Raw genomic sequence first — 23,308 nt, 5'->3', positions numbered from 1 at the left:
CTAATAATTGCTCCCACAGTTAATTTCTTCAAACCAAGCTGCTTACCTATGGCAGATTCCGTCTTCCCAGCCTGGTGCAGGTCTACAATTTTGTTTCTGGTGTCCTTTGACAGCTCTTTGGTCATGGCCATAGTGGAGTTTGGAATGTGACTGTTAAAATACTTATTTTCCACCATGATTTACAAATAAATTCATAAAAAATCCTACAATGTGATTTTCTGGATTTTTTTTTCTCATTTTGTCTGTCATAGTTGAAGTGTACCTATGATAAATTACAGGCCTCTCTCATCTTTTTAAGTGGGAGAACTTGCACAATTGGTGGCTGACTAAATCCTTTTTTCCCCACTGTGTGTTTATATATGTGTATATATGTGTGTCTATATATATATATACGTGTGTGTGTGTGTGTGTGTGTATATGCATGGAGTATATGTATACATGTGTATAAACGTTTTTTTTTGTGTGTTTCTTTTACTTGGTGGGGGCATATAAAATCACCTGCTGGCCAAATTTGGACTATATGGTCCATATTCATCATGGAATAAGCTTGCATCATAATGTATACCGCATTAACCATGGCAATTCTGAAACAATAGGAAATGAATTTACCTAAACTTGTAACTCATCCCATTGTGTTCTTTTTGTAGAATGGAATATTACATCACAATGGTTATGTGGGCCACCACCACCAAGCTGGCAGTCAACTGGCTGAACAGAGCCCAGAACAACTCCATATTGACACTGTGTGAGGCCACCACAGGAGTCTGCACTAAGGTGAAACACACACACACACACACACACACACACACACACACACACACACACACACACACACACACACACACACGCACGCATGCATGCACACATTGCCACCCTCTTACACTGGCCCTAGCCCTTACTTGCTATCTCATACTTTTCCAGAAACATGAGGATGAAAGTGATAGCTGGCTACACAAACAGGTAAGTGATATGAACAGTAAAAGCATTGTATAACATTTATCACTCACAACACACATAAAAAACAACCCATACATTACAGTCAACACTTACAGAAGAAGGGGAGGCGGTTGGAGGGACAGAAGTGCATTTTACCGATTTAGTTGTCTCATGTACTCAGACTCACTCCTCCTTTCTCTCCCTACTGTAGAACGAAGCGCCACTCTTCTCCCATGATGGATACAAGTTCTTCTTTACCAGAGCTATACCTCAGGGTGGGAGGGGCAAGTTCTTCCATATCTCCATGTCAACCTCCCAGGTAGAACAACACTGTCCTTCTTCCTGGAGTTATGTACACTACCGTTCAAATGTTTGGGGTCACTTAGAAATGTCCTTGTTTTTGAAAGAATAGCTAATTTTTTGTCCATTAAAATAACATAAAATTGATCAGAAATACAGTGGAGACATTGGTCATGTTGTAAATGACTATTGTAGCTGGAAACGGCAGATTTTTTATGGAATATCTACATATGCGTACAGAGGCCCATTATCAACAACCATCACTCCTGTGTTCCAATGGCACGTTGTTAGCTAATCCAAGTTTATAATTTTAAAAGGCTAATTGATCATTAGAAAACCCTTTCACAATTATGTTAGCAGCTGAAAACTGTTGTTCTGATTAAAGAAGCAATAAAACTGGCCTTCTTTAAAGTAGTTGAGTATCTGGAGCATCAGCATTTGTGGGTTCGATTACAGGCTCAAAATGGCTAGAAACAAAGACCTTTCTTCTGAAAATCGTCAGTCTATTCTTGTTCTGAGAAATGAAGGCTATTCATTGTGAGACATTGCCAAGAAACTGAAGATTTTGTACAATGCTGGGTACTACCTACTTAACAGTGCAAACGGGCTCTAACCAGAATAGGAACGGAGCAAGAGGATAAGTACATTAGAGTGTCTAGTTTGAGAAACAGACACCTCACAAGTCCTCAACTGGCAGCGTCATTAAATAGTACCCTCAAAACACCCATCTCAACGTAAACAGTGAAGTTGCGACTCTATGATGCTGGTCTTCTCGGCAGAGTTGCAAAGAAAAAGCTGTATCTCAGACCGGTAAATAAAAATAAAATATTTAGATGGGCAAAAGAACACAGATGCAAGATCAGGGTTGAACCAGGGGCTGAACCTGTTTTTAATTCTCATTTTCTTTATGGGGCCTTGTTTGTTAACAATACCACTGAAAAAAAAGAAGGTCCAAGTGTCTTCGACAGGGGATCAAGCTGATTCTGTACCAATTTACAGAGGCCAAGTCATGAAGGAAGGTTTGCTCATTAAAGTTTTTTGCCAAGCGTCTATGACAAATCAGGATATGTAATTTCACTGAGTAGCCATTACGAACACAGGCTGTAAAACAGTGATCACTAAGGTCATTACAGAAAACACCAGACTGAAAACACCAGACTGATACCTATCAGGATTATTTGTGAGGATAACATTGAGGAAAGTAGCCTTTTCTAGGTGTTTGGAGTCATACCTTGTGGGATTGGTAATAATCTGAGAAAGATTTAGGGTCCCATTGCTTTAGGACTTGGTCAGGTGGTTTAAACATGTCCCAGTTTAGGTCACCCAACAGGACTTAGTGTAAGGGGCCAGGAGAGAGCTAAGGGCAGGTAGGGTACAGGCCGGTGCTGATGGAGAACGATAACACCCAGCAACAGTCAACAAAGAGCTATTTGAAAGTTAATTGCTTAAAACCAGCAAATCAATTTGTTTGGCGACAGACTTGGTGGAGACAACCGAGCACTAAAGGTGATCGTTGGTAAAGATTGCTACTCCCCCACCTTTGGAAGATCTGTCTTGTCGAAAAAGGTTATAAGCAGAAGGGTTACCATCAGTATTCAAAGAACTCTTTCTTAACCACGTCTCAGTAATGACCAACACATCTGGATTGGAGCTGTGAATCCACATTTTCAATTGATCCATTTTAGGTAATAAGCTTCTAGTGTTAATGTGCAGAAAACCCAGGCTTTTACGAGAGCAGAAATCAGTGAAGCAGATATCAGAGCACAAGTCAGAATTGGAGCTAGCAACAGTAGATGGGCCAGGGTGGACATGCACATTTCCCGATATCATCAACAGTAATACAATCAAGGCACGGCAGAGGACAGGGACAGGTTATAAGGAGGCCAAAAGTCTGTGTAACCAATAGTGTTAGTCCTGAGTGTGGGAACAAACATAGTATGTAGCACGGTTGGGTAAACAAGAAAGCTCATAGTCAACAAAGCATACAGTAGTCATGAGGCAAATAGTACAATGCACAATAAAAAATACATAATGACTCTCCCCAACGGTGCCTGTGTGCTGGAGGTGAACGAAAGCTCGGGAGAGAGAGGGGAGTGTCTGTACCAGACAGGGAGAGACAAGACAGGGCAGACGGTGAACAGATCGCCAGGTGGAACCCCAGCAGCAGGCAACAGGAGTAGGTCTCACACCCACTTGGGAGAAGCTTTTATTTCTGGAGGCAGATTTATTGTGGAAAATGCCAGTGGGTGGTCTCTGAACAGCTTCAAAAGCCTCTGGATTTTGGTGGGGTAGCCTGCGAGATTCCTGCCATTTGTTGGGCTCAAAGTCTTCGACACCTCAGATTATTGAAGTTGTATCTGGTCTGTTTCAGTTCCAGGTTGGATGGTGTCCTCAGGTCTCTGCTGTTTGTTTGCCAGAGCCAACTGTAGCCAACTGTTCTTTAACCTGTAGTTGTCATGTTGACATGTATTGTTCCATTCCAGCCCAACACCAGCACAGACACTCTGCAGTGCCTGACATCAGGAGACTGGGACGTTACTCAGATACTAGCTTACAGTCAAGACAAGCAGCTCATGTAAGTCTCTCCACCCATACATTACAGTAACGTGACCAAATAGTACCACTATGATTCCTAAATACATATAATTTGTTATCACTTATAGTTGATCAAATGTTACCATGGGAATTTGACTTACCTTCTCTTGTTCAGGTAATAGTCTTCGAACTCCAAACTGATTTTCATCACAATGTTTTACAGATACTTTTTGAGCACAGAGGATGATCCAAAACGACGACACCTCTACAGGTATAGTTAGAGGGTTTATTCTGTGAGAGATCACTATGTAATTGTTTTTATCTAACAGGGTATAATCAATCAATCAAATGTATTTATAAAGCCCTTTTTACATCAGCCGATGTCACAAAGTGCTATACAGAAACCCAACATAAAACCCCAAACAGCAAGTAATGCAGATCTAGAAGCATGGTTGCTAGGAAAAACTCCCTGGGAAGGCAGGAACCTAGGAAGAAACCTAGAAATAAACCTAGAACCAGGCTCTGAGGGGTGTCCAGTCCTCTTCTGGCTGTGCTGGTGGTGATTATAACAGTACATGGCCAAGATGTTCATAGATGACCAGCAGGGTCAAATAATAATAATCACAGTGGTTGTAGAGGGTGCAACAGGTCAGCACCTCAGGAGTAAATGTCAGTTGGCTTTTCATAGCCGATCATTCAGAGTTAGAGACAGCAGGTGAGGTAGAGAGAGGGAGTCGAAAACGGCAGATCCGGGACAAGGTAGCATGTCCGGTGAACAGGTCAGGGTTCCATAGCCACAGGCAGAAGAGTTGAAACTGGAGCAGCAGCAGGTGGACTGGGGACAGCAAGGAGTCATCAGCCCAGGTAGTCCTGAGGCATGGTCCCAGGGCTCAAGGAGGGAGGGAGGGAGAGAGAGAGAACTTAAATTCACACAGAACACCAGATAAGACAGCAGAAATACTCCAGATAATGCTAATAGCGTGGTTTACTGTATCTATCCTATATCAGTGCGGACACTAAAGGCCCGTTCAACCGCCGCTGTCTGTCATGTGAGTTCAAGTGTGGCTATGTGGAGGGCTCCTTCAGCCACAACATTCAGTACTTCCTGCTTAACTGTAAAGGTGAGTGCTCCTGACCTTGAATCGTGAACACTAAGCAGTATATGTTGCACTTTCCTGAATCAGTAGATTTTTGTGATACATAAATAAATTGAAGTCTTTGGCTATGCTGCTGAGGTTTTAGTGGGGTGTTTAGTGTCAAATATATAAAATAAATAAAACATCTGAGTCGAAATATTAAATTGAATTCATGTTCAATGCTATGGCAAAAGGTTATATTGAATCTGACTGCAGTACACCACTAACCACTGTTTCTACTTGCCAATCAGATGTAGCTCAATGTGAACTGCCAGCCACGAAATGTGAACTGCCAGCCTGCATCCTATAGTGTTCCTGCTGTATCAAACTACAGTAGTTGGCATAGTATGTCCTGCCCTGCTTCCTGTGTGTCAGACAGGTGCTGTCTGAAATGAGAGCAGGGCCCAGGGAGGGACAGATGAGGACAGGCTCAGCGCTGCATGGCCTTTTTTATGTCTGTGTTCTCATTCTCTCTGAGAACGTTAATCATCGTTCTCTCCTACCGGTGCAGTTGCCATGGCAGCTGATTTGTTTAGAGGGTCCGCTTTGGAGAGGAAAAAGGGCAACAACCTTTTCATTAATTCGATCTTGTGAGTGGAGAGCAGCCCTGGTCTGTTTGAAGTAATAATAACAGCCAGGTATTCATTCAGCTGCTCCCCAGGGTGCTACAGACAGACAGTGGCTTCTCCGTAATGACACATGGCTGGCTGAGAAGGGTTATTTCTAGACTTGCATTACTAAAGACGGAAAGAGAGTGAGGCATTCTTTTTACAATCTCTGTTTTTTAAATACAGTGAAATGTGTATTTTGTTGGCTTTTCCATTAGAGGCCATTTATATGAACCTTCAAGTGTTTATTCCTATAATAACCTCCACCTCTCTCTCTCTTTCTCTGCCCCCCACCCAACCCCCATGTATCCCCATCCAGGCCCCGATGTACCCAGTGTTGCCATCTACAGCACAAAAGACAGACAGAGTGAGTGCTATGAAGCCTGACTCTGGCCTGTACCATAAAGGGCACTGAAGCTGAGGGGCATTTTATTCAGTATAGTGTCTTTAATATCACATCACAAAAAAATGAAATGGGAAATGTGTTCGATGCTTCATGAAGCTGCCACTCAGACTATACTGTAAGTGAACAATGAGACTGTTTCTTCCATGTCACTGCAGAGGTCCTGGACCTGGAGACTAACGAGGGAGTGAATAACACGTACCACAGCATGCAGATGCCCAAAGTGGAGTACGAGACCATCACCATAGACGATTACAGTAGGTATCCCTCCATGGTGCAACTATGCATAGGAAGCTAGACAATGCCCTTTTCATCTGCATTCTTTATGATGACATTATATATGTCATCAAATGGCCTCCCGAGTGGCGCAGTGGTCTAAGGCACTGCATCGCAATGCTAGCTGTTTCGCTAGAGATTCTGGGTTCGCGACCAGGAGACCCATGGGGCGGCGCACAATTGGCCCAGCGTCATCCGGGTTAGGGGAGGGTTTGGCTGGCAGGGATGTCCTTGTCCCATCGTGCACTAGCGACTCTGTGGCGGGCCGGGCGCAGTGCACCCTGACATGGTCGCCAGGTGTAATGTTTCCTACGACACATTGGTGCTTCCGGGTTAAGTGAGCAGTGTGGCTTGGTTGTATTTTGGAGAATGCACGGCTCTCAACCTTCGTCTCTCCCGAGTCCGTACGGGAGTAGCAGCGATGAGACAAGACTGTAACTACCAATTGGATACCACGAAATTGGGGAGAAAAAGTATGTGAACCCTTTGGAATTACCTGGATTTCTGCATAAATTGGTCATCAAATTTGATCTGATCATCTAAGTCACAGCAACAGACAAACACAGTGTGCTTCAACTAATAACACACAAATTATTGTATTCTTCTTGTCTATATGGAAACATTCACAGTGTAGGTTGGAAAAAGTATGTGAACCCCTAGGCCAATGACTTCTCCAAAAGCTAATTGGAGTTAGGTGTTACCTAACCTGGTGTCACCTAACCTGGTGTCCAATCAATGAGATGAGATTTGAGATGGTGATTAGAGCTGCCCTGCCTTATAAAAAACACTCACAAAATGTGAGTTTTCACAAGAAGCATTGCCTGATGTGAATCATACCTCGAACAAAATAAATCTCAGAAGAAATGTTGACTTGAATAAAGCTGGAAAGGGTTACAAAAGTATCTCTAAAAGCCTTGATGTTCATTAGTCCACGGTAAGACAAATTGTCTATAAAATGGAGACAGTTCAGCACTGTTGCTACTCTCCCTAGGAGTGGCCGTTCTACAAAGATGACTGCAAGAGCACAGTGCAGAATGCTCAATGAGGTTAAGAAGAATCCTAGAGTGTCAGCTAAAGACTTAAAGAAATCTCTGGAACATGCTAACATCTCTGTTGACAAGTCTACGATATGTAAAACCCTAAACAAGAATGATGTTCATGGTAGGACACCACGGAAGAAGCCACTGCTGTCCAAAAGAAAACATTGCTGCATGTCTGAAGTTCGCGAAAGAGCACCTGGATGTTCCACAGAGCTACTGGCAAAATATTCTGTGGACAGATTAAACAAAAGTTGAGTTGTTTGGAAGGAACACACAACACTGTGTGGAGAAAAAAGGCACAGCACAGCACACCAACATCAAAACCTCATCCCAACTGTAAAGTATGGTGGAGGAAGCATCCTGGTTTGGGGCTGCTTTGCTGCCTCAGTGCCTGGAAAGCTTGCTATCATCGATGGAAAAATGAATTCCCAAGTTTATCAACAAAGTTTGCAGGACTCTCTGTCCGCCAATTTAAGCTCAACAGAAGTTGGGTGATGAAACAGGACAACAACCCAAAACACAGAAGTAAATCAACAAAAGAATGGAAGAAAATACACCTTCTGGAGTGGCCCAGTTAGAGTCCTGAACTAAACCCCATTTGAGATGCTGTGGCATGACCTTGAGAGCGGTTCACACCAGACATCCCAAGAATATTGCTGAACTGAAACAGTTTTGTAAAGAGGAATTGTCCAAAATTCCTCCTGACCAATGTGCAGCTCTGATCGGCAACTACAGAAAACATTTTGTTTTAGGTTATTGCTGCCAAAGGAGGGTCAACCAGTTATAAATCCAAGGGTTCACATACTTTTTCCACCCTGCACTGTGAATGTTTACACAGTGTTCAATAAAGACATGAAAACATCTAATTGCTTGTGTGTTATTAGTTTCAGCAGACTGTGTTTGTCTATTGTTGACTTAGATGAAGATCAGATCAAATTTTATGACCAATGTATGCAGAAATCCAGGTAATTACAAAGAGTCCACATACATTTTCTTGCCACTGTACTCTCACAGTAATCACACAAACCTTCCATTCGCTCCTGAAACTGCTTCTTTGAAGATAGGCTAGCCAGCCTGTCGATGGTTCCCATTGGGGGGGAGAGTAGCATACTACAGTGATTTGAGAAGAGTAGGTAGAATGGTCCCACTTAAATTCACTTTTGTAGATACTTTACTTAGGACAGCTACTCAGCCTTACCAATGATTGTCCGGGAGGTGAGTTTCTCACCTCTACCTTGTGTTGATATTCAGAGTTCGAACCACTTTGGATGTGAGCTGCAGCTACACGCCTCTCTGGTCTGAAAGTTAATTTCTTTACCAATCCTTTATGCACTCTGGTCGAAAGGGGTGGTTCCGTCAGGCTGACACGCGCTCTGACCTCACTCGGGCGTGGCTACTTACTGTGCAAAGTTTATAGGAGACAAATGATCTCTTATGGCTCCTAAAATCCCATTCTTATTTTAACAAAAATAATTTCATAATTTTTCATAATTCATACACACAACGTTAAGAATGGAGACTTTGTACATGTAGTGTATATATATAATATTTTTCCTTTTTAACATTTTTAATGACATCACAAAATAACAACCCATATGACATTATTATTCTTTAGATCCCCTCTGACAATTCCCCACATTCTATGTTACAAATATTGTTCCAGTATTCGCTTTAGAATGTGTTGGAGTTTCGTCGGGAAAACATCTCTGGAGTCAAAGCACATTCCTTGGTGAATTTGGAGAGGGAGACCCTGGATCTCCTCCAATTTAAAACAGGGCATGAGGTGTCAACCCCCACCAGTTACCTTCTCCCCTCTCTGTCGGTGAGAGAGGGCCTGGTTGAAGTCATCCATTGCCAAGCTGATCTGACCTATTTGTATCCTCACAGGACAATCATGACGCAGCATTCAAGATTAGACTCACCCTTTGTATAATGTCTTCATAAATGCTGATATGCACTACTGGGCTGCACTCTAACAATGGCATTAGTTATGAGATTTGATATGATAATTTAAGAAGAACCACATTTGATTTAGTCTTGATTCTTGCAGCTCTGACGATGCAGATTCTGAAGCCAGCTGGTTTCATAGACACAGCTCACTACCCCCTCCTGCTACTAGTGTAAGTATGGCAACAACTACCCCCGCACACACACAGTTACTATGTTATTCTAGATTTTAAAAATATCATACAATCCCCAGTAGAGATTATATTATAATTATAGCATATTCTGTTTTGACATTGGACTCATGACTTTGGACCATCACAGAGCGCTATAATGGATCATTGGTTCTGCCTGTCCTCTGTTTCCCCCAGGGACGGAACGCCTGGCGGACAGATGGTGACAGAGCAGTTCCGTGTGGACTGGGCCACGGTGCTGGTGAGCAGTTATAGCACCATTGTGATCCGCTTTGATGGCCACGGGTCTGGGTTCCAGGGCACCAACCTCCTCCACCGCATCAGGAGGAAACTGGGCGTGATAGAGGAGAGGGACCAGATGGAGGCCCTCAGGTGGGAAGGAGGGAGAGACGCACCTGGACACAGTATAATCTTCTTTGAGAATTCAAATAATTGCTCCCTCTTTATATGCTAACACCATGTTACCACATCTTACAGTTGCTATTTGCAGGTACAGTTTAACTACAGTGGGAAAAACTGATAAAAATTTTCATTATAGTACGTTACTGGGTTGTTGGAAATCTAATACCAACAAAGCATTGATTGTTTATTCTTCTTTATTCTAGACTGATATCGAAAGAAATGTACATCGACAAAAGTCGAATTGGAGTATATGGAAAGGTAGGGAGAATCAATGCTTGAAGAAAAGAAGCTAGCTACTTATTCAAACCATGTAAAAAAAAAAAAGCAATGTACTCCTCTTCTTGTCAATTCAAGTACAGTATCTGAGCTGAAGAAAGAGTGGGCGAGGGTTTTACTCTGTCTGGAACATAGAGCAGAAGCTCACTCCCACATATCTAAACTCAGCAAAAATAATAATTGTCCCTTTTTCAGGACCCTGTCTTTCAAAGATAATTCGTAAAAATCCAAATAACTTCACAGATCTTCATTGTAAAGTGTTTAAACACTGTTTTCCATGCTTGTTCAATGAACCATAAACAATGAATGAACATGCACCTGTGGAACTGTCGTTAAGACACTAACCGCTTACAGACGGTAGGCAATTAAGGTCAGTTATGAAAACTTAGGACACTAAAGAGGCCTTTCTTCTGACTCTGAAAAGATGCCCAGGGTCCCTGCTCATCTGCATGATCGTGCCTTAGGCATGCTGCAAGGAGGCATGAGTACTGCAGATGTGGCCAGGGCAATAAATTGCAATGTCCGTACTGTGAGACACCTAAGACAGAGCTACAGGGAGACAGACAGACAGCTGATCGTCCTCGCAGTGGCAGACCACGTGTAACAACACCTGCACAGGATCGGTACATCCGAACATCACACCTGCGGGACAGGTACAGGATTGCAACAACTACCCGAGTTACACCAGGAACTCACATTCCCGCCATCAGTGCTCAGACTGACCGCAATAGGCTGAGAGAGGCTGGACTGAGGGCTTGTAGGCCTGTTGTAAGGCAGGTCCCCACCAGACATCACCGGAAACAACGTCGCCTATGAGCACAAACCCACCGTCGCTGGACCAGACAGGACTGGCAAAGAGTGCTCTTCACTGACGCGGTTTTGTCTCACCAGGCGTGATGGTCCGATTCGCGTTTATCGTCGATGGAATGAGCGTTACACCGAGGCCTGTACTCTGGAGCGCGATTTGGAGGTGGAGGGTCCGTCATGGTCTGGGGCGGTGTGTCACAGCATCATTGGACTGAGATTGTTGTCATTGCAGGCAATCTCAACGCTGTGCGTTACAGGGAAGACATCCTCCTCCCTCATGTGGTACACTTCCTGCAGACTCATCCTGACATGACCCTCCAGCATGACAATGCCACCAGCCATACTGCTCGTTCTGTGCGTGATTTCCTGCAAGACAGGAATGTCAGTGTTCTGCCATGGCCAGCGAAGAGCCTGGATCTCAATCCCATTGAGCACATCTGGAACCTGTTGGATCGGAGGGTGAGGGCTAAGGCCATTCCCCCCAGAAATGTCTGGGAACTTGCAGGTACCTTGATGGAAGAGTGGGGTAACATCTTACAGCAAGAATCTGGCAAATCTGGTGCAGTCCATGAGGAGGAGATGCACTGCAGTACTTAATGCAACTGGTGGCCACACCAGTTACTGACTGTTACTTTTGATTTTGACCCCCCTTTGTTCAGGGACACATTATTCAATTTCTGTTAGTCACATGTCTGTGGATCTTGTTCAATGTATGTCTCATTTGTTGAATCTTATGTTCATACAAATATTTACACGTTAAGTTTGCTGAAAGTAAACGCAGTTGACAGTGAGAGGACGTTTCTTTTTTTTGCTGAGTTTAGATATGTGGTGAGCTTCTGCTCTGTTGCACTATAAAAGGTATAGGGTCCCATTTGGGATTCATAACTACGCGAGCAACTACACACTACGGCCCAGCAACAACAAATATTTCAATCAGGTTTCAGTTTGGAACTCAGTTCTCATTTGTCTATAGAAAGTTAGAATTTGTATGCAGTTTGTCTTTGGAGTAGTGTATGTGAAGGCTCAAGCCTTGATATGTCAACAATGTATTTCTACACTGTTTGTTCAAGGAACACGATACTATTAAGTGTCCCTCACTAACTGTACCTTATCTGTTTATATAGGTTTATGGAGGATATTTAGCCACCCTGCTTTTAAGTTCTGAAGACTCCCTGCTTAAATGTGGAGCAGCCGTCTCGCCCATCACAGATTTCAAGTTATATGGTATAACGTAATGATTTTCTTTTGCAGACCATTTCTTGCTGCATGAATAATTTCTCACCACAAACAATGTATTTTAGTTTGAACAGTGCCTTATAACATGCTATTGTGTGTTCCTTCTTTATACACCAGCTTCAGCATTTTCAGAGAGATACCTTGGATCACCAAAGACAGACTCTCGAGTCTACTCGGTAAAGATCCATCACTTCGTACACTTTATCCGCTAGTCAGACAAGATGTTAAATCATCTGTATTTCATGCTGCTGTTCACTGTCCTCTTTCCTTCAGGTGGCAAGTTTAGCACACCGGGCAGCTCACCTAATGGACAGGAAGTACATGATCATCCATCCAACTGCTGATGGTACAGTCATTACTATCAATAAGTTAGCCTTTCCTAGATCTATCGGTTTGTGCTGTCTTGCCAACTGCTATTTGGGCATTGGCTAAGTTACTGTCAAAGCAGTCTTATTAACTGATTAACTTTGAGGCTGAATGTTGAAGTACTGTGACTGAATATACACATCTTACATGTCATGTTACTCTCTCTCCTTCCCTAAAGAGAAAGTCCATTTCCAACACTCTGCAAAATTCATCAACCATTTAATCAATGAGAAGGCAAATTACTCTCTACAGGTAAGCTTGACAACATGTTTAGGACATTGTTATGAAGGCATTATGAGCAGTGTGTCAAATATTACCTTACCTACGTGCCTTTTATTTTGTAATGTCTCTGTACTGTAGATCTACCCAGATGAGGGACACTTCCTGCATAGCGATGGCACACGGCAACACCTGAGCCAATCACTAGTTAACTTCTTTGAGGAGTGTTTCCGACTGCCGGACTTACCAAGCGAGGAGAAGAAGGACAAGGAGGATGAGGGAGATGTTTAAACCAGCTGACACGTGGTTAACACTCCAGCTACCACAGCACAATATGCAACAAATCCTTCTCAACTCATTACCCCCACCCCTAGCCTGGCCCAGATCGGTTTGTGCTGTCTTGCCAACTCTGATGGTCAGCTGTGACAATGCTCATTTAGTGTTGGCATTGACATGCCAGATCTATGAGCAGGCCAACCTACTCCACCCTCTGTATAATTTGGGCTCCTCTTTAGAGCACAGTACCTGCATGTACCAAGGACCTCACACCTCACTCTTTATTCTTCATCACTTTTGGTTGGCTGACAACTGGACTGGCCAGCAAGACATCTCCATCATGGATGTTGTTGACTTTGGTAAAAAAAAAAAAAAAAATGTCTTAGCAGTGAACAAATAATCTGGTCACTGAAGAGCCCTCTAGTAACCCCCCTTGTGGACAGCTAAAGTAGTGAACCACCACTCCAACCGGGATGCATTTCCTCTCCCACCACACACACACAAGTAAATCTATAGTGGGCAACGAACATTAAGGGTCATTTTCATTGCAGTAAATATGGAAGAGCTACCGGTTGTTGACTCCAGCAGAGTTTGTGTCCATGATTCTGATGTTAAAACAGCAGCACACAGAACAATGTATTTCTCTTAATTGTTTGTAATGTTCAACATGTCCTTCAGTAAGTAATGTGGCTTTGAGTTAATGTATGGTGGTCACATCGGCCCATTTCTTTTCCAAATGACTGAGGGCACAATGTTATGATCCCAAAGTTAAAGTAATACATTTGGAGTGGTTGCTCTAGTGTTATGGAAGGGCACAATTTAATCAGTAGCGCTGAAGATCTGTGCTATAGTGCAATTGAAATGTAAAGGTAACTTCTGAATGTGGGAACATTGCTTTAAAATTTGTAGTGCAGGTCCTTCAGTGCTACTGATTGAGTCGAGCGCTTAGTCACTGTGCCTTACTACTGGGGGTAAACATATTCATGTCAAGGACTATAACACTTTTGTAACATTTCATTTTTCATCTAAGAAAGATTTGTACATTGGACATAATTTACTTGAGTTGAATCATTGCTCAGACTAGTCCATATGGTTGAAAATGTACTGCGATTTTATAACTCCCATTATAAAAGTGTACTATTATTCTTGTATAATAGACACAAAGATGACAGTTCTGGCTGTTGTAACTACATCAAAAGGTTCATGAGGCATATTCAGTGTAGGTTTTAGAATGTTTTTTTTTTGTTGGTGCGTTAATGTTTGGTTCTCTGTCAGCTCATTTAAATGAAGTGTTCAGTGGCTTGACACTGTCCCCATGACCTCATTTCTGTTAGTAGTCAGTGAAAGTTGTCAGCTGTTTTGCAAAATGTTGAAAAGTCTAACTAGAACTGTGTGTGACTTGTACATAAAGTATTTTCAAATTTACTTGTACATTTTTGTTATTGGTGGCTTTGTTTTCATTGGACACTGCCCAGCTAAAGAAGGAAGTTTACCATAACGGATGTTGAGGTGGGCATGATAGTTATAGAATAATACTGTTTAGTAGGAACTAACCAGGGAAGGTAGTGCAGTAGATTGTAAAAACACCAGCCATATGCTTGTAGCCATTGATAAGATTTATTTCCAGTGTTTAGGAGCCCATGCCCCTCCACTCAGAGAGAACATGCCATAATGATACAAACGGTCCAGCAGCTCAATGAAGCCTTTTCACATGCAGGGAGGAATCTCTCATCGCTCCCCAGAGAACCACTGGACTATCACCAGTCTGTAATCGAACACCATCAGCAACATCTCAATACTGTACTTTTTACTTCGATTTTTTTTTGATGGAAATGAAACAAAAAGGCAGCTAAAACATGGCATTTATGGTACTTTATACAGAAATATTTTACATTCAAGTTCTGCTAATCCAAAATGAAAAAACAAAAGTATAAAAAAGGTGAAGACCAAAGTGGAATGCCTAGGAAATGGAAGCTTGGCGTTCCTCTGTTTAAGAGAACCTGTAGAATGACAGTGTGAGTCCACGATAATGTCATTCACAGTAATATCTTTATGCATCTCAGCAAGGACGATTTGGCACCCTTTACATTTCATTATGAGGCACTTCCTATTGCGAAAGAAACATGATTTCTGATTTGATTATTCATATTTTTCTCCCTCTTGACCCCCCCCCCCATCTGATGCCCTTAATTGACCAAAGCATGAAACCACAAGCACACCGCATATTGAATTAGAGTGAAGTAGTTCACAGCTTTTTTCTTAACAGGGTAGAGTAAAAAGTTTTTGTATTTTCATGACGCCGTTAGTCCAGAGTCTTGTCAGTCGACGGCGGTCACAGAGCACATATGGCAGTCCAAAACACAGGCTATCCCGAAATTAAAAACGCACTTCAAGTAGAGAGAGAGGGAGTGGAATCTGTACAATTTAAAATGTGAACAAGCAACTAAAGCTTTAGTCAGTATTACAGCAAGCACGTCATACATTCTTAATTTGGTTACTGAAGGACTCACTTTTAACCAACCGAGACCCTCATACAACAAAAATAGTTCATCTGCAATACTTTTAAAAAATCTGTATTTTTTCACTACTGTAGCCTACCTCCTACAAGTCAGTTACTGTATTTTCACTTACCAACCTTTTCACAATCTTTAACTTGAAACACCAGCCATGTTTACACTTCCTTACACCAATCAACTTTCTGACTCATCAGTTCATCCATGAGCAAGAGGCCCTCGAGTCGCAATCTTCAGCATAACGGGGATTTCTGTTAGGAGTGAGGATATCTCTACCCCAACGCCCATCCCAAAGTCTGTCATTTGTCATGAAAAAGGAGAAAATGTATCAACATGAATTGAATGTTTTGTTCCATGCCTTGTGTCAGCCAGATAAACCACCCCTGTGCAGTAACCCTTATTACGTTAAGCGTACAAACACACACCACCAAAAAGACTGAGTAAACACTAACGTCACTTCACAGTACCTGTACATGCTCACTGGTCATTTACAAACATCACTCACATCCACTCACAGACTCTCAAACACATACACATCTCACAGACAGACAGACACCACCTCTCACAGGTACTGGTAGAAGCGAGACTGGACCACCTGAGCACCAGAGAGTTTGTGTGGGTGTGCGGTGGCCGACAGATTCAGGCTTTTACTCTGGGGACCTGTGTCTCCGTTCAGCAGCTCAGCTGGAGTTGGGCGTGGTGAGAGGGGGTCTGAGAGGGACGACGACGGGGCCTCCTGGACCTGGTGGTTGGGGTTCTGGGGGTCGGGGTTGCGTAGGAGGAGCAGTGCCCCCTGGTGTTCAGAGAAGTCCAGGCTTACCTCGGGGTTGGAGGTGCGGTGGCGCTCCCGGGCAATCCACTCCCGGATGGAGAAGTCCTGGGAAGAACACTTGGGCTTCAGCCGGTCCACGGCCGACAGCTCTGCCCGCGAGCCCCCGCCCATCCCCCCCTGCCAGTCCCCCATCACAGACAGCTCAGCAAAGTCCCTCTGGCCTCCCATGGTGTGTCTGCGTCGGATGTTCTTCTTCTTGTCCCTGCGTCCCTCTGGAGAGTGGCTCTGCTGGGTTCCCACCCCGAACATGTCGTCTACGGACGTCCGCAGACGGCACTTCAGCCGGTCTGTGATCTTGAGACGCCATGCAGGCTCAATCCCCTTCTCTGACTCGCTGCGGGAGGAGGAGCTAAGGCTGCTGGTGGAACGCCCCTTAACCACCCCCAGAACGCGAGACAGCCTATTGGAATCCTTGTCGCTCTGCCCTCCGTCCAAAGAGGAATCGCTGTCAGTCTTCTGACGCGCAGCAGATTTCTTCCTGGAGAGAGTATCACACTCGATGAGTCTGTGGGAGGGGAGGGGCCTGGGCACATCCGGCACGTCTGATTGGCAGAAATCTTTCCCCGGCCGGGTCTCCTTCACGCTCCCAATAAACACCGATAGGTCGCTCTCGCTGTCCGTCTCCATGGGCCGGCCCTCACTAATCAGCTCACTACGCTCATCATCAGCGTCATCTCCTCCCCTGCTCTCGGCCACCGAGTGTACCTCTGGACAGAGCGTGCTCAGCTCGGCCCCGGTGAGGAAGGTCATGGAGGAGGTGGTGGAGTAATCTGAGGTGATGGAGCTGACCTCGGCCCCCAGGCCACTGGCTCCAGTTTCTGGTCCCAGGGCCCCTGTCCTGCCATGCCTCACCCTGGGTCCTGCCACAGATGCCTGAGAGCTGGTGCTGTTCATGGTGCCCAGGTCTGAGACCTCATCGTAGTTGGAGGGTGGGTCCGACAGAGATGACTGGTGGGCCACCTGCCTGCGGTGGCCGAGGCGAGGGGACTGGGAGGTGTAGGGCGAGCGTGTGGAGGAGGTACGGAGGCAGGGGGATGGGGTGTGTTTGGGAGAGGGGGATGGAGAGGGCTGAGACATGAGGCCGTCTGAACGGGACTCTTTCCCGTTGGTTTGGACCCTGTCCCCTGGCTGTTCCCCTCTCTCGCTGGCCTCCCTCTCCACATCCGTCTGGCTGTCTGGGGACCAGGTTGGGTGGAGGTCCTGGTGGCTCATGCTCTGTTGTTCTGGCTGCTCCTTCTTAGCAAACACGGCGTCCAGGTCGTCGTCAGAGCTGCTGGGCTGAGCCTTGTCCTTGGGCTTCTTACGCTTGCGGCTGACAAAGAAGGAGGAGCGAAGCATCTCCCTGCTACACTGGTCCTTCCCAGAGCCCCACAAGCCCTGCTGGGACAAAACACCAGGACGTCAGTCACACACACCAATCACTAATGTCTACTTCAAAAAAAATCCACCTTTCCAGAAACAAGTCTCTCACTGTTGCCGCTTGTTATAGACCCCCTTCAGCCCCCAGCTGTGCCCTGGGCACCATATGTGAATTGGTTGCCCCCCATCCATCTTCAGAGTTCATACTGTTAGGTCACCTAAACTGGGATATGCTTAACTTCATATGGCTGCAGGGGCAGTATTGAGTAGCTTGGATGAAAAGGTGCCCATTGTAAACGGCCAGCTCCTCGGTCTCAGTTGCTAATATATGCATATTATTATTAGTATTGGATAGAAAACACTCTAAAGTTTCCAAAACTGTCAAAATATTGTCTGTGAGTATAACATAACTGATATTGCAGGCGAAAACCTGAGGAAAATCAAAGCAGGAAGTGGCTTCTATTTTTACATTTTTAAATGTTCCATAGCCTCCCTTTTCTCCATTTAAAGGGATATGAACCAGATTCCTTTTCCTATCGCTTCCTCAAGGTGTCAGTCTTCAGACATAGTTTCAGGCTTTTATTTTGAAAAATGAGCCAGAACGATAACATCGCGTCAAGGGGTCACATGAGTTTTGCTTGCGCAACAGAATTTGGACAGCCATTGTTTTCCCCTCTCCTACTGTGAAAGACATTTGCTGTTGATATATTATCAATTATATATTTTAAAAACAACCTGAGGATTGATTATAAAAAACATTTGACATGTTTCTGTGGACATAATGGAAACTATTTGGAATTTTCGTCTGCGTTGTCATGACCGCTCTTTCCTGTGGATTTCTGAACATAAAGCGGCAAACAAATCATCTTTATGGAACATTTGATGTGTAACTGGGAGTCTCGTGAGTGAAAACATCCGAAGATCATCAAAAGGTAAATGATTAATTTGATTGCTTTTCTGATTTTCGTGACCGAGCTACCTGATACTAAGTGTACTTAATGTTTTATCGTGCGATCGATAAACTTACAAACGCTTGGATTGCTTTCGCTGTAAAGCATCATTTCAAAATCTGACACGACAGGTGGATTAACAAAAGGTTAAGCTGTGTTTTCCTATATTGCACTTGTGATTTCATGAATACAAATATTTATTGTAATATTTATTGTATGTAGCGCTATGCTATTCAGCGGGTGTTGATGATACTTATCCCGATAGGGGGATTGCAGCCATAACAGGTTAACACCCCGGCCATCCAACAATCTAAAATAGATACCCTCAATCTCAGACAAATTATTAAGGAACCTACCAGGTACAACCCTAAATAGGTAACCATGGGCTCCCTCTTAGATATCATCCTGACCAACTTGCCCTCTAAATACACCTCTGATGTCTTCAACCAGGATCTCAGCGAACACTGCCTCATTGCCTGCGTGCGCGATGGGTCCGTGGTCAAACGACCACCCCTCATCACTGTCAAACGCTCCCTTAAACACTTCAGCGAGCAGGCCTTTCTAATCGACCTGGTCTGGGTATTCTGGAAGGATATTGACCTCATCCCATCAGTTGAGGATGCCTGGTTGCTCTTTAAATGTGCTTTCCTCGCATCTTAAATAAGCATGCCCCATTCAAAAAATGTGGAACTAAGAACAGATATAGTCCTTGGTTCACCCCAGATTTGACCAGCACAAAAACATCCTGTGGAGTTCTGCGTTAGCATCAAATAGCCCCGCAATATGCAACTTTTCAGGGAAGTCAGGAACCAATATAGTCAGTTAGGAAAGCTACGGCCAGCGTTTTCAAACAGAAATTTGCATCCTGCAGAACTAATACCAAACAGTTTGGGACACTAAAGTCCATGGAGAATAAGAGCACTGCCTCCCAGCTGCCCACTGAACGGAGGCTCGGAAACACTGTCACCACCGATAAATCTACGATAATCGATCATTTCAATAAGCATTTTTCTACAGCTGGCCATGCTTTCCACCTGGCTACTCCTACCCCAGCCAACAGCTCAGCCCCCAACCCCCCTTCACCCAAATCCAGACAGCTGATGTTCTGAAAGAGCTGCAAAATCTGGATCCCTACAAATCAGCTGGACTAGACAATCTGGACCTTATCTTTCTAAAATTATCAGCCGAAAATGTTGCAACCTCCATTACTAGCCTGTTCAACCTCTCCTTCATATCGTCTGATATCCCCAAAGATTGGAAAGCTGCCGTGGTCATTCCCCTCTTCAAAGGGGGAGACACTCTAGACCCAAACAGTTATAGACCTATATCCATCCTGCCCTGCCTTTCTAAATACTTCAAAAGCCAAGTTAACAGATCACTGACCATTTCAAATCCCACCCTACCTTCTCCACGATGAAATCTGGTTTCCGAGCTGGTCATGGGTGCACCTCAGCGACGCTCAAGGTCCTAAACGATATTATAACTGCCATCGATAAAAGACAGTACTGTGCAGCAGTCTTCATCGACCTGGCCAAGGCTTTCGACTCTGTCAATCACTGTATTCTTATCGGCAGACTCGATAGCCTTGGTTTCTCAAATGACTGCCTCGTCTGGTTCACCAGCTACTTCTCAGAGTTCAGTGTGTCAAATTGGAGGGCATGTTGTCCGGACCTCTGGCAGTCTCTATGGGGGTGCCACAGGGTTCAATTCTCAGGCCTACTCTCTTCTCTGTATATATCAATGATGTCGCTGCTGGTGATTCTGAGCCACCTCTACGCAGACGACACCATTCTGTATACAACTGGCCCTTCCTTTGGACACTTATCAAACCTCCAAATGAGCTTCAATGCCATACAACATCCTTCAGTGGCCTCCAGCTGCTTTTAAATGCTAGTAAAACTAAATGCATGCTCTTCAACCGATTGTTGCCCGCACCCGCCCGTCCGACTGGCATCACTACTCTGGACGGTTCTGACTTTGAATATGTGGACAACTACAAATACCTGTGTCTTGTTCGAGTGTAAACTCTCCTCCCAGACTCACATGAACTTCTCTAGGATAGGGGGCAGCATTTGGAATTTTGGATGAAAAGCATGCCCAAATTCAACTGCCTGCTACTCATCCCCAGATGGTAAGATATGCATATTATTAGTATTTGGATAGAAACCACTCTGAAGTTTCTAAAACTGTTTGAATCATGTCTGTGAGTATAACAGAACTTATTTAGCAGGCGAAACCCTGAGGACAAACCATTCAGAATTTTCTTTTAAGTCACTATCTTTTCAATGGTTTTTCATTGGGAATCCAGATTTCTAAGGGACTTGCTTGCACTTCCTACCGCTTCCACTGGATGTCACCAGTCTTTAAAAATTGGTTGAGGTTTTTCCTTTGTGTAATGAAGAAGTAGCCCTGTTCAAAACGAGGGTCACTTCATGTGTACTGTTTGATAGAGGCGCATGACCAGAAAGCTAGCGTCAGTTTGTTTTCTTCCTGTATTGAACACAGATCATCCAGTCTTCAATTTTATCGATTATTTACTTTAAAAATACCTAACGTTCTATTACAAAAGTAGTTTGAAATGTTTTGGCAAAGTTTACAGGTAACTTTTGAGATATTTTGTAGTCACGTTGCGCAAGTTGGAACCAGGGTTTTTCTGGATCAAAAGCTCCAAATAAGCTCCAAACAAGCTCCACATTTTGGATACATTATACATTTGTCATGTTTATGGGACATATTGGAGTGCCAACAGAAGAAGCTCGTCAAAGGCAAGGCATGATTTATATTTTTATTTCTGCGTTTTGTGTCGCGCCTGCAGGGTTGATATATGTTTTCTCTCTTTTGTTTACGGAGGTGCTACTCTCAGATAATAGCATCGTTTGCTTTCGCCGAAAAGGCTTTTTGAAATCTGACATGTTGGCTGGATTCACAACACGTGTAGCTTTAATTTGGTATTTTACATGTGTGATTTCATGAAAGTTTGATTTTTATAGGAATTTATTTGAATTTGGCACTCTGCATTTTCTCTGGCTTTTGGCCAAGTGGGACGCTACCGTCCCACATATCCCAGAGAGGTTAAGCATCTCCAATACAAAATTAAATCTAGAATTGGCTTCCTATTTCGCAACAAAGCCTCCTTCACTCACGCTGCCAAACATACCCTCGTAAAACTGACTATCCTACAGATCCTTTACAAATCATTTACAAAATAGCCTCCAACACTCTACTCAGCAAACTGGATGTAGTTTATCACAGTGCCGTCCGTTTTGTCACCAAAGCCCCATATACTACCCACCACTGCGACGTCTATGCTCTCGTTTGCTGGCCCTCACTACATATTCGTCGCCAAACCCACTGGTTCCAGGTCATCTATATATAAGTCTTTGCTAGGTAAAGCCCCGCCTTATCTCAGCTCACTGGTCACCATAGCAACACCCACCCGTAGCACACACTCCAGCAGGTATATTTCACTGGTCATCCCCAAAGCCAACACTTCCTTTGGCTGCCTTTCCTTCCAGTTCTCTGCTGCCAATGACTGGAACGAATTGCAAAAATCACTGAAGCTGGAGTCTTATATCTCACTCTCTAACTTTAAGCATCAGCTGTCAGAGCAGCTTACCGATCACTGTACCTGTACACAGCCAATCTGTAAATAGCACATCCAAATACCTCATCTCCATATTGTTATTTATCCTCTTGCCCTTTTGCACCCCAATATCTCGACCTGCACATCTATCACTCCAGTGTTAATGCTAAATTGTAATTATTTCACCTCTATGGCCTATTTATTGCCTTACCTCCCTACTCTTTTACATTTGTACACACTGTACATAGATTTTTCTATTGTGTTATTGACTGTCCGTTTGTTTATGTGTAACTCTGTGTTGTTGTTTTTGTTGCACTGCTTTGCTTTATCTTGGCCAGGTCGCAGTTGTAAACGAGAACTTGTTCTCAACTGGCCTACCTGGTTACACGAATTCAAATTCTGCTCTGAAACTGAATGGTCAATTGCTAATCAATCTGGATAAGACCATCTGCTAAATGACAACAAAAAAGAGAAAATAGGAGGTAAAAGATGGACAGAAAACTTGGTGCCACTTACCTTTGATTTGGAGGAGTCACTGCATGCTGAATCTGGGAGAGGAGAAGGCATGAGAAAACATCTTTAAAGCATTTACAATCTGCTGAACACCACAATTATCAAGTCAGGGAGAGAGGACAGACTGTAGGCAGATCACAGGGTAGAGTGAAGAGACCGACAGAAACCTGCACTGTGAGGGGGCAGGAGATTCAACAGAGGGGATTTGTAGCTCACAGAGATGAAGGAAGGAAACAGAAGAAAGACACTGTCCATGAGAGTGGAGGAAGAGAGGAGGTGGCCAGGAATGGAGGGATGACAGGAACAAGATGAAACCCGGCAGTGTGCACTAGGACAGGAAGCAGCTCATGCTCATAACAGGACGTACCCAAAGGGTACATCAACACATCACGGACCACAGGTTACATCAGTCACAAACGATTACAATACACAGTCAGCCACCAGCAATAGGGCATTTGTTCTCATCTCAGAGACATCAATCACATAGGAAGGGATGACAACACGTGTCTGTTAAGGGGACACAGTTGTGTGTTGTAGTCTGTTGTTCCACCCATGCAGGCTAGCCACGATAAAATGGGCAGGTTGTGCAATATGTCTCGAACTC

General features: G+C 44.0%; 2 protein-coding genes across 8 annotated transcripts in view; one reads left to right on the top strand and one right to left on the bottom strand.

Annotated features, from left to right (window-relative positions):
- The window catches only part of LOC109875290 (dipeptidyl aminopeptidase-like protein 6), a 165,341-nt gene extending 150,962 nt beyond the window's left edge, over nt 1-14,379 (top strand). For 2 of the 3 annotated variants that reach the window (XM_031809808.1, XM_031809807.1), the window contains 16 exons: nt 648-774; nt 922-960; nt 1,148-1,255; nt 3,720-3,811; nt 3,995-4,042; nt 4,780-4,892; nt 5,835-5,882; nt 6,077-6,175; nt 9,285-9,354; nt 9,550-9,744; nt 9,978-10,032; nt 11,982-12,081; nt 12,211-12,269; nt 12,367-12,439; nt 12,638-12,711; nt 12,820-14,379. In XM_031809808.1, coding sequence (XP_031665668.1) covers nt 648-774; nt 922-960; nt 1,148-1,255; nt 3,720-3,811; nt 3,995-4,042; nt 4,780-4,892; nt 5,835-5,882; nt 6,077-6,175; nt 9,285-9,354; nt 9,550-9,744; nt 9,978-10,032; nt 11,982-12,081; nt 12,211-12,269; nt 12,367-12,439; nt 12,638-12,711; nt 12,820-12,969 — 1,450 coding nt within the window. In that variant the 3' untranslated portion in view covers nt 12,970-14,379. The remainder of the gene's footprint in view (nt 1-647; nt 775-921; nt 961-1,147; nt 1,256-3,719; nt 3,812-3,994; nt 4,043-4,779; nt 4,893-5,834; nt 5,883-6,076; nt 6,176-9,284; nt 9,355-9,549; nt 9,745-9,977; nt 10,033-11,981; nt 12,082-12,210; nt 12,270-12,366; nt 12,440-12,637; nt 12,712-12,819) is intronic. The other variant, XM_031809809.1, reaches the window with a different exon arrangement.
- A 170-nt stretch (nt 14,380-14,549) lies between these two features.
- Nucleotides 14,550-23,308, bottom strand: part of LOC109874714 (rho GTPase-activating protein 21) — a 67,693-nt gene continuing 58,934 nt past the window's right edge. For 3 of the 5 annotated variants that reach the window (XM_031809803.1, XM_031809805.1, XM_031809804.1), the window contains 2 exons: nt 22,708-22,739; nt 14,550-17,679 (listed from right to left, as the gene is read on the bottom strand). In XM_031809803.1, coding sequence (XP_031665663.1) covers nt 16,030-17,679; nt 22,708-22,739 — 1,682 coding nt within the window. In that variant the 3' untranslated portion in view covers nt 14,550-16,029. The remainder of the gene's footprint in view (nt 17,680-22,707; nt 22,740-23,308) is intronic. The other 2 variants (XM_031809802.1, XM_031809806.1) reach the window with 1 other exon arrangement.

The sequence above is a fragment of the Oncorhynchus kisutch genome, linkage group LG30 (genome assembly GCF_002021735.2).
Source record: "Oncorhynchus kisutch isolate 150728-3 linkage group LG30, Okis_V2, whole genome shotgun sequence".
Lineage (NCBI taxonomy): Eukaryota > Metazoa > Chordata > Actinopteri > Salmoniformes > Salmonidae > Oncorhynchus > Oncorhynchus kisutch.
This window is presented reverse-complemented; position numbering and strand designations above follow the sequence as displayed.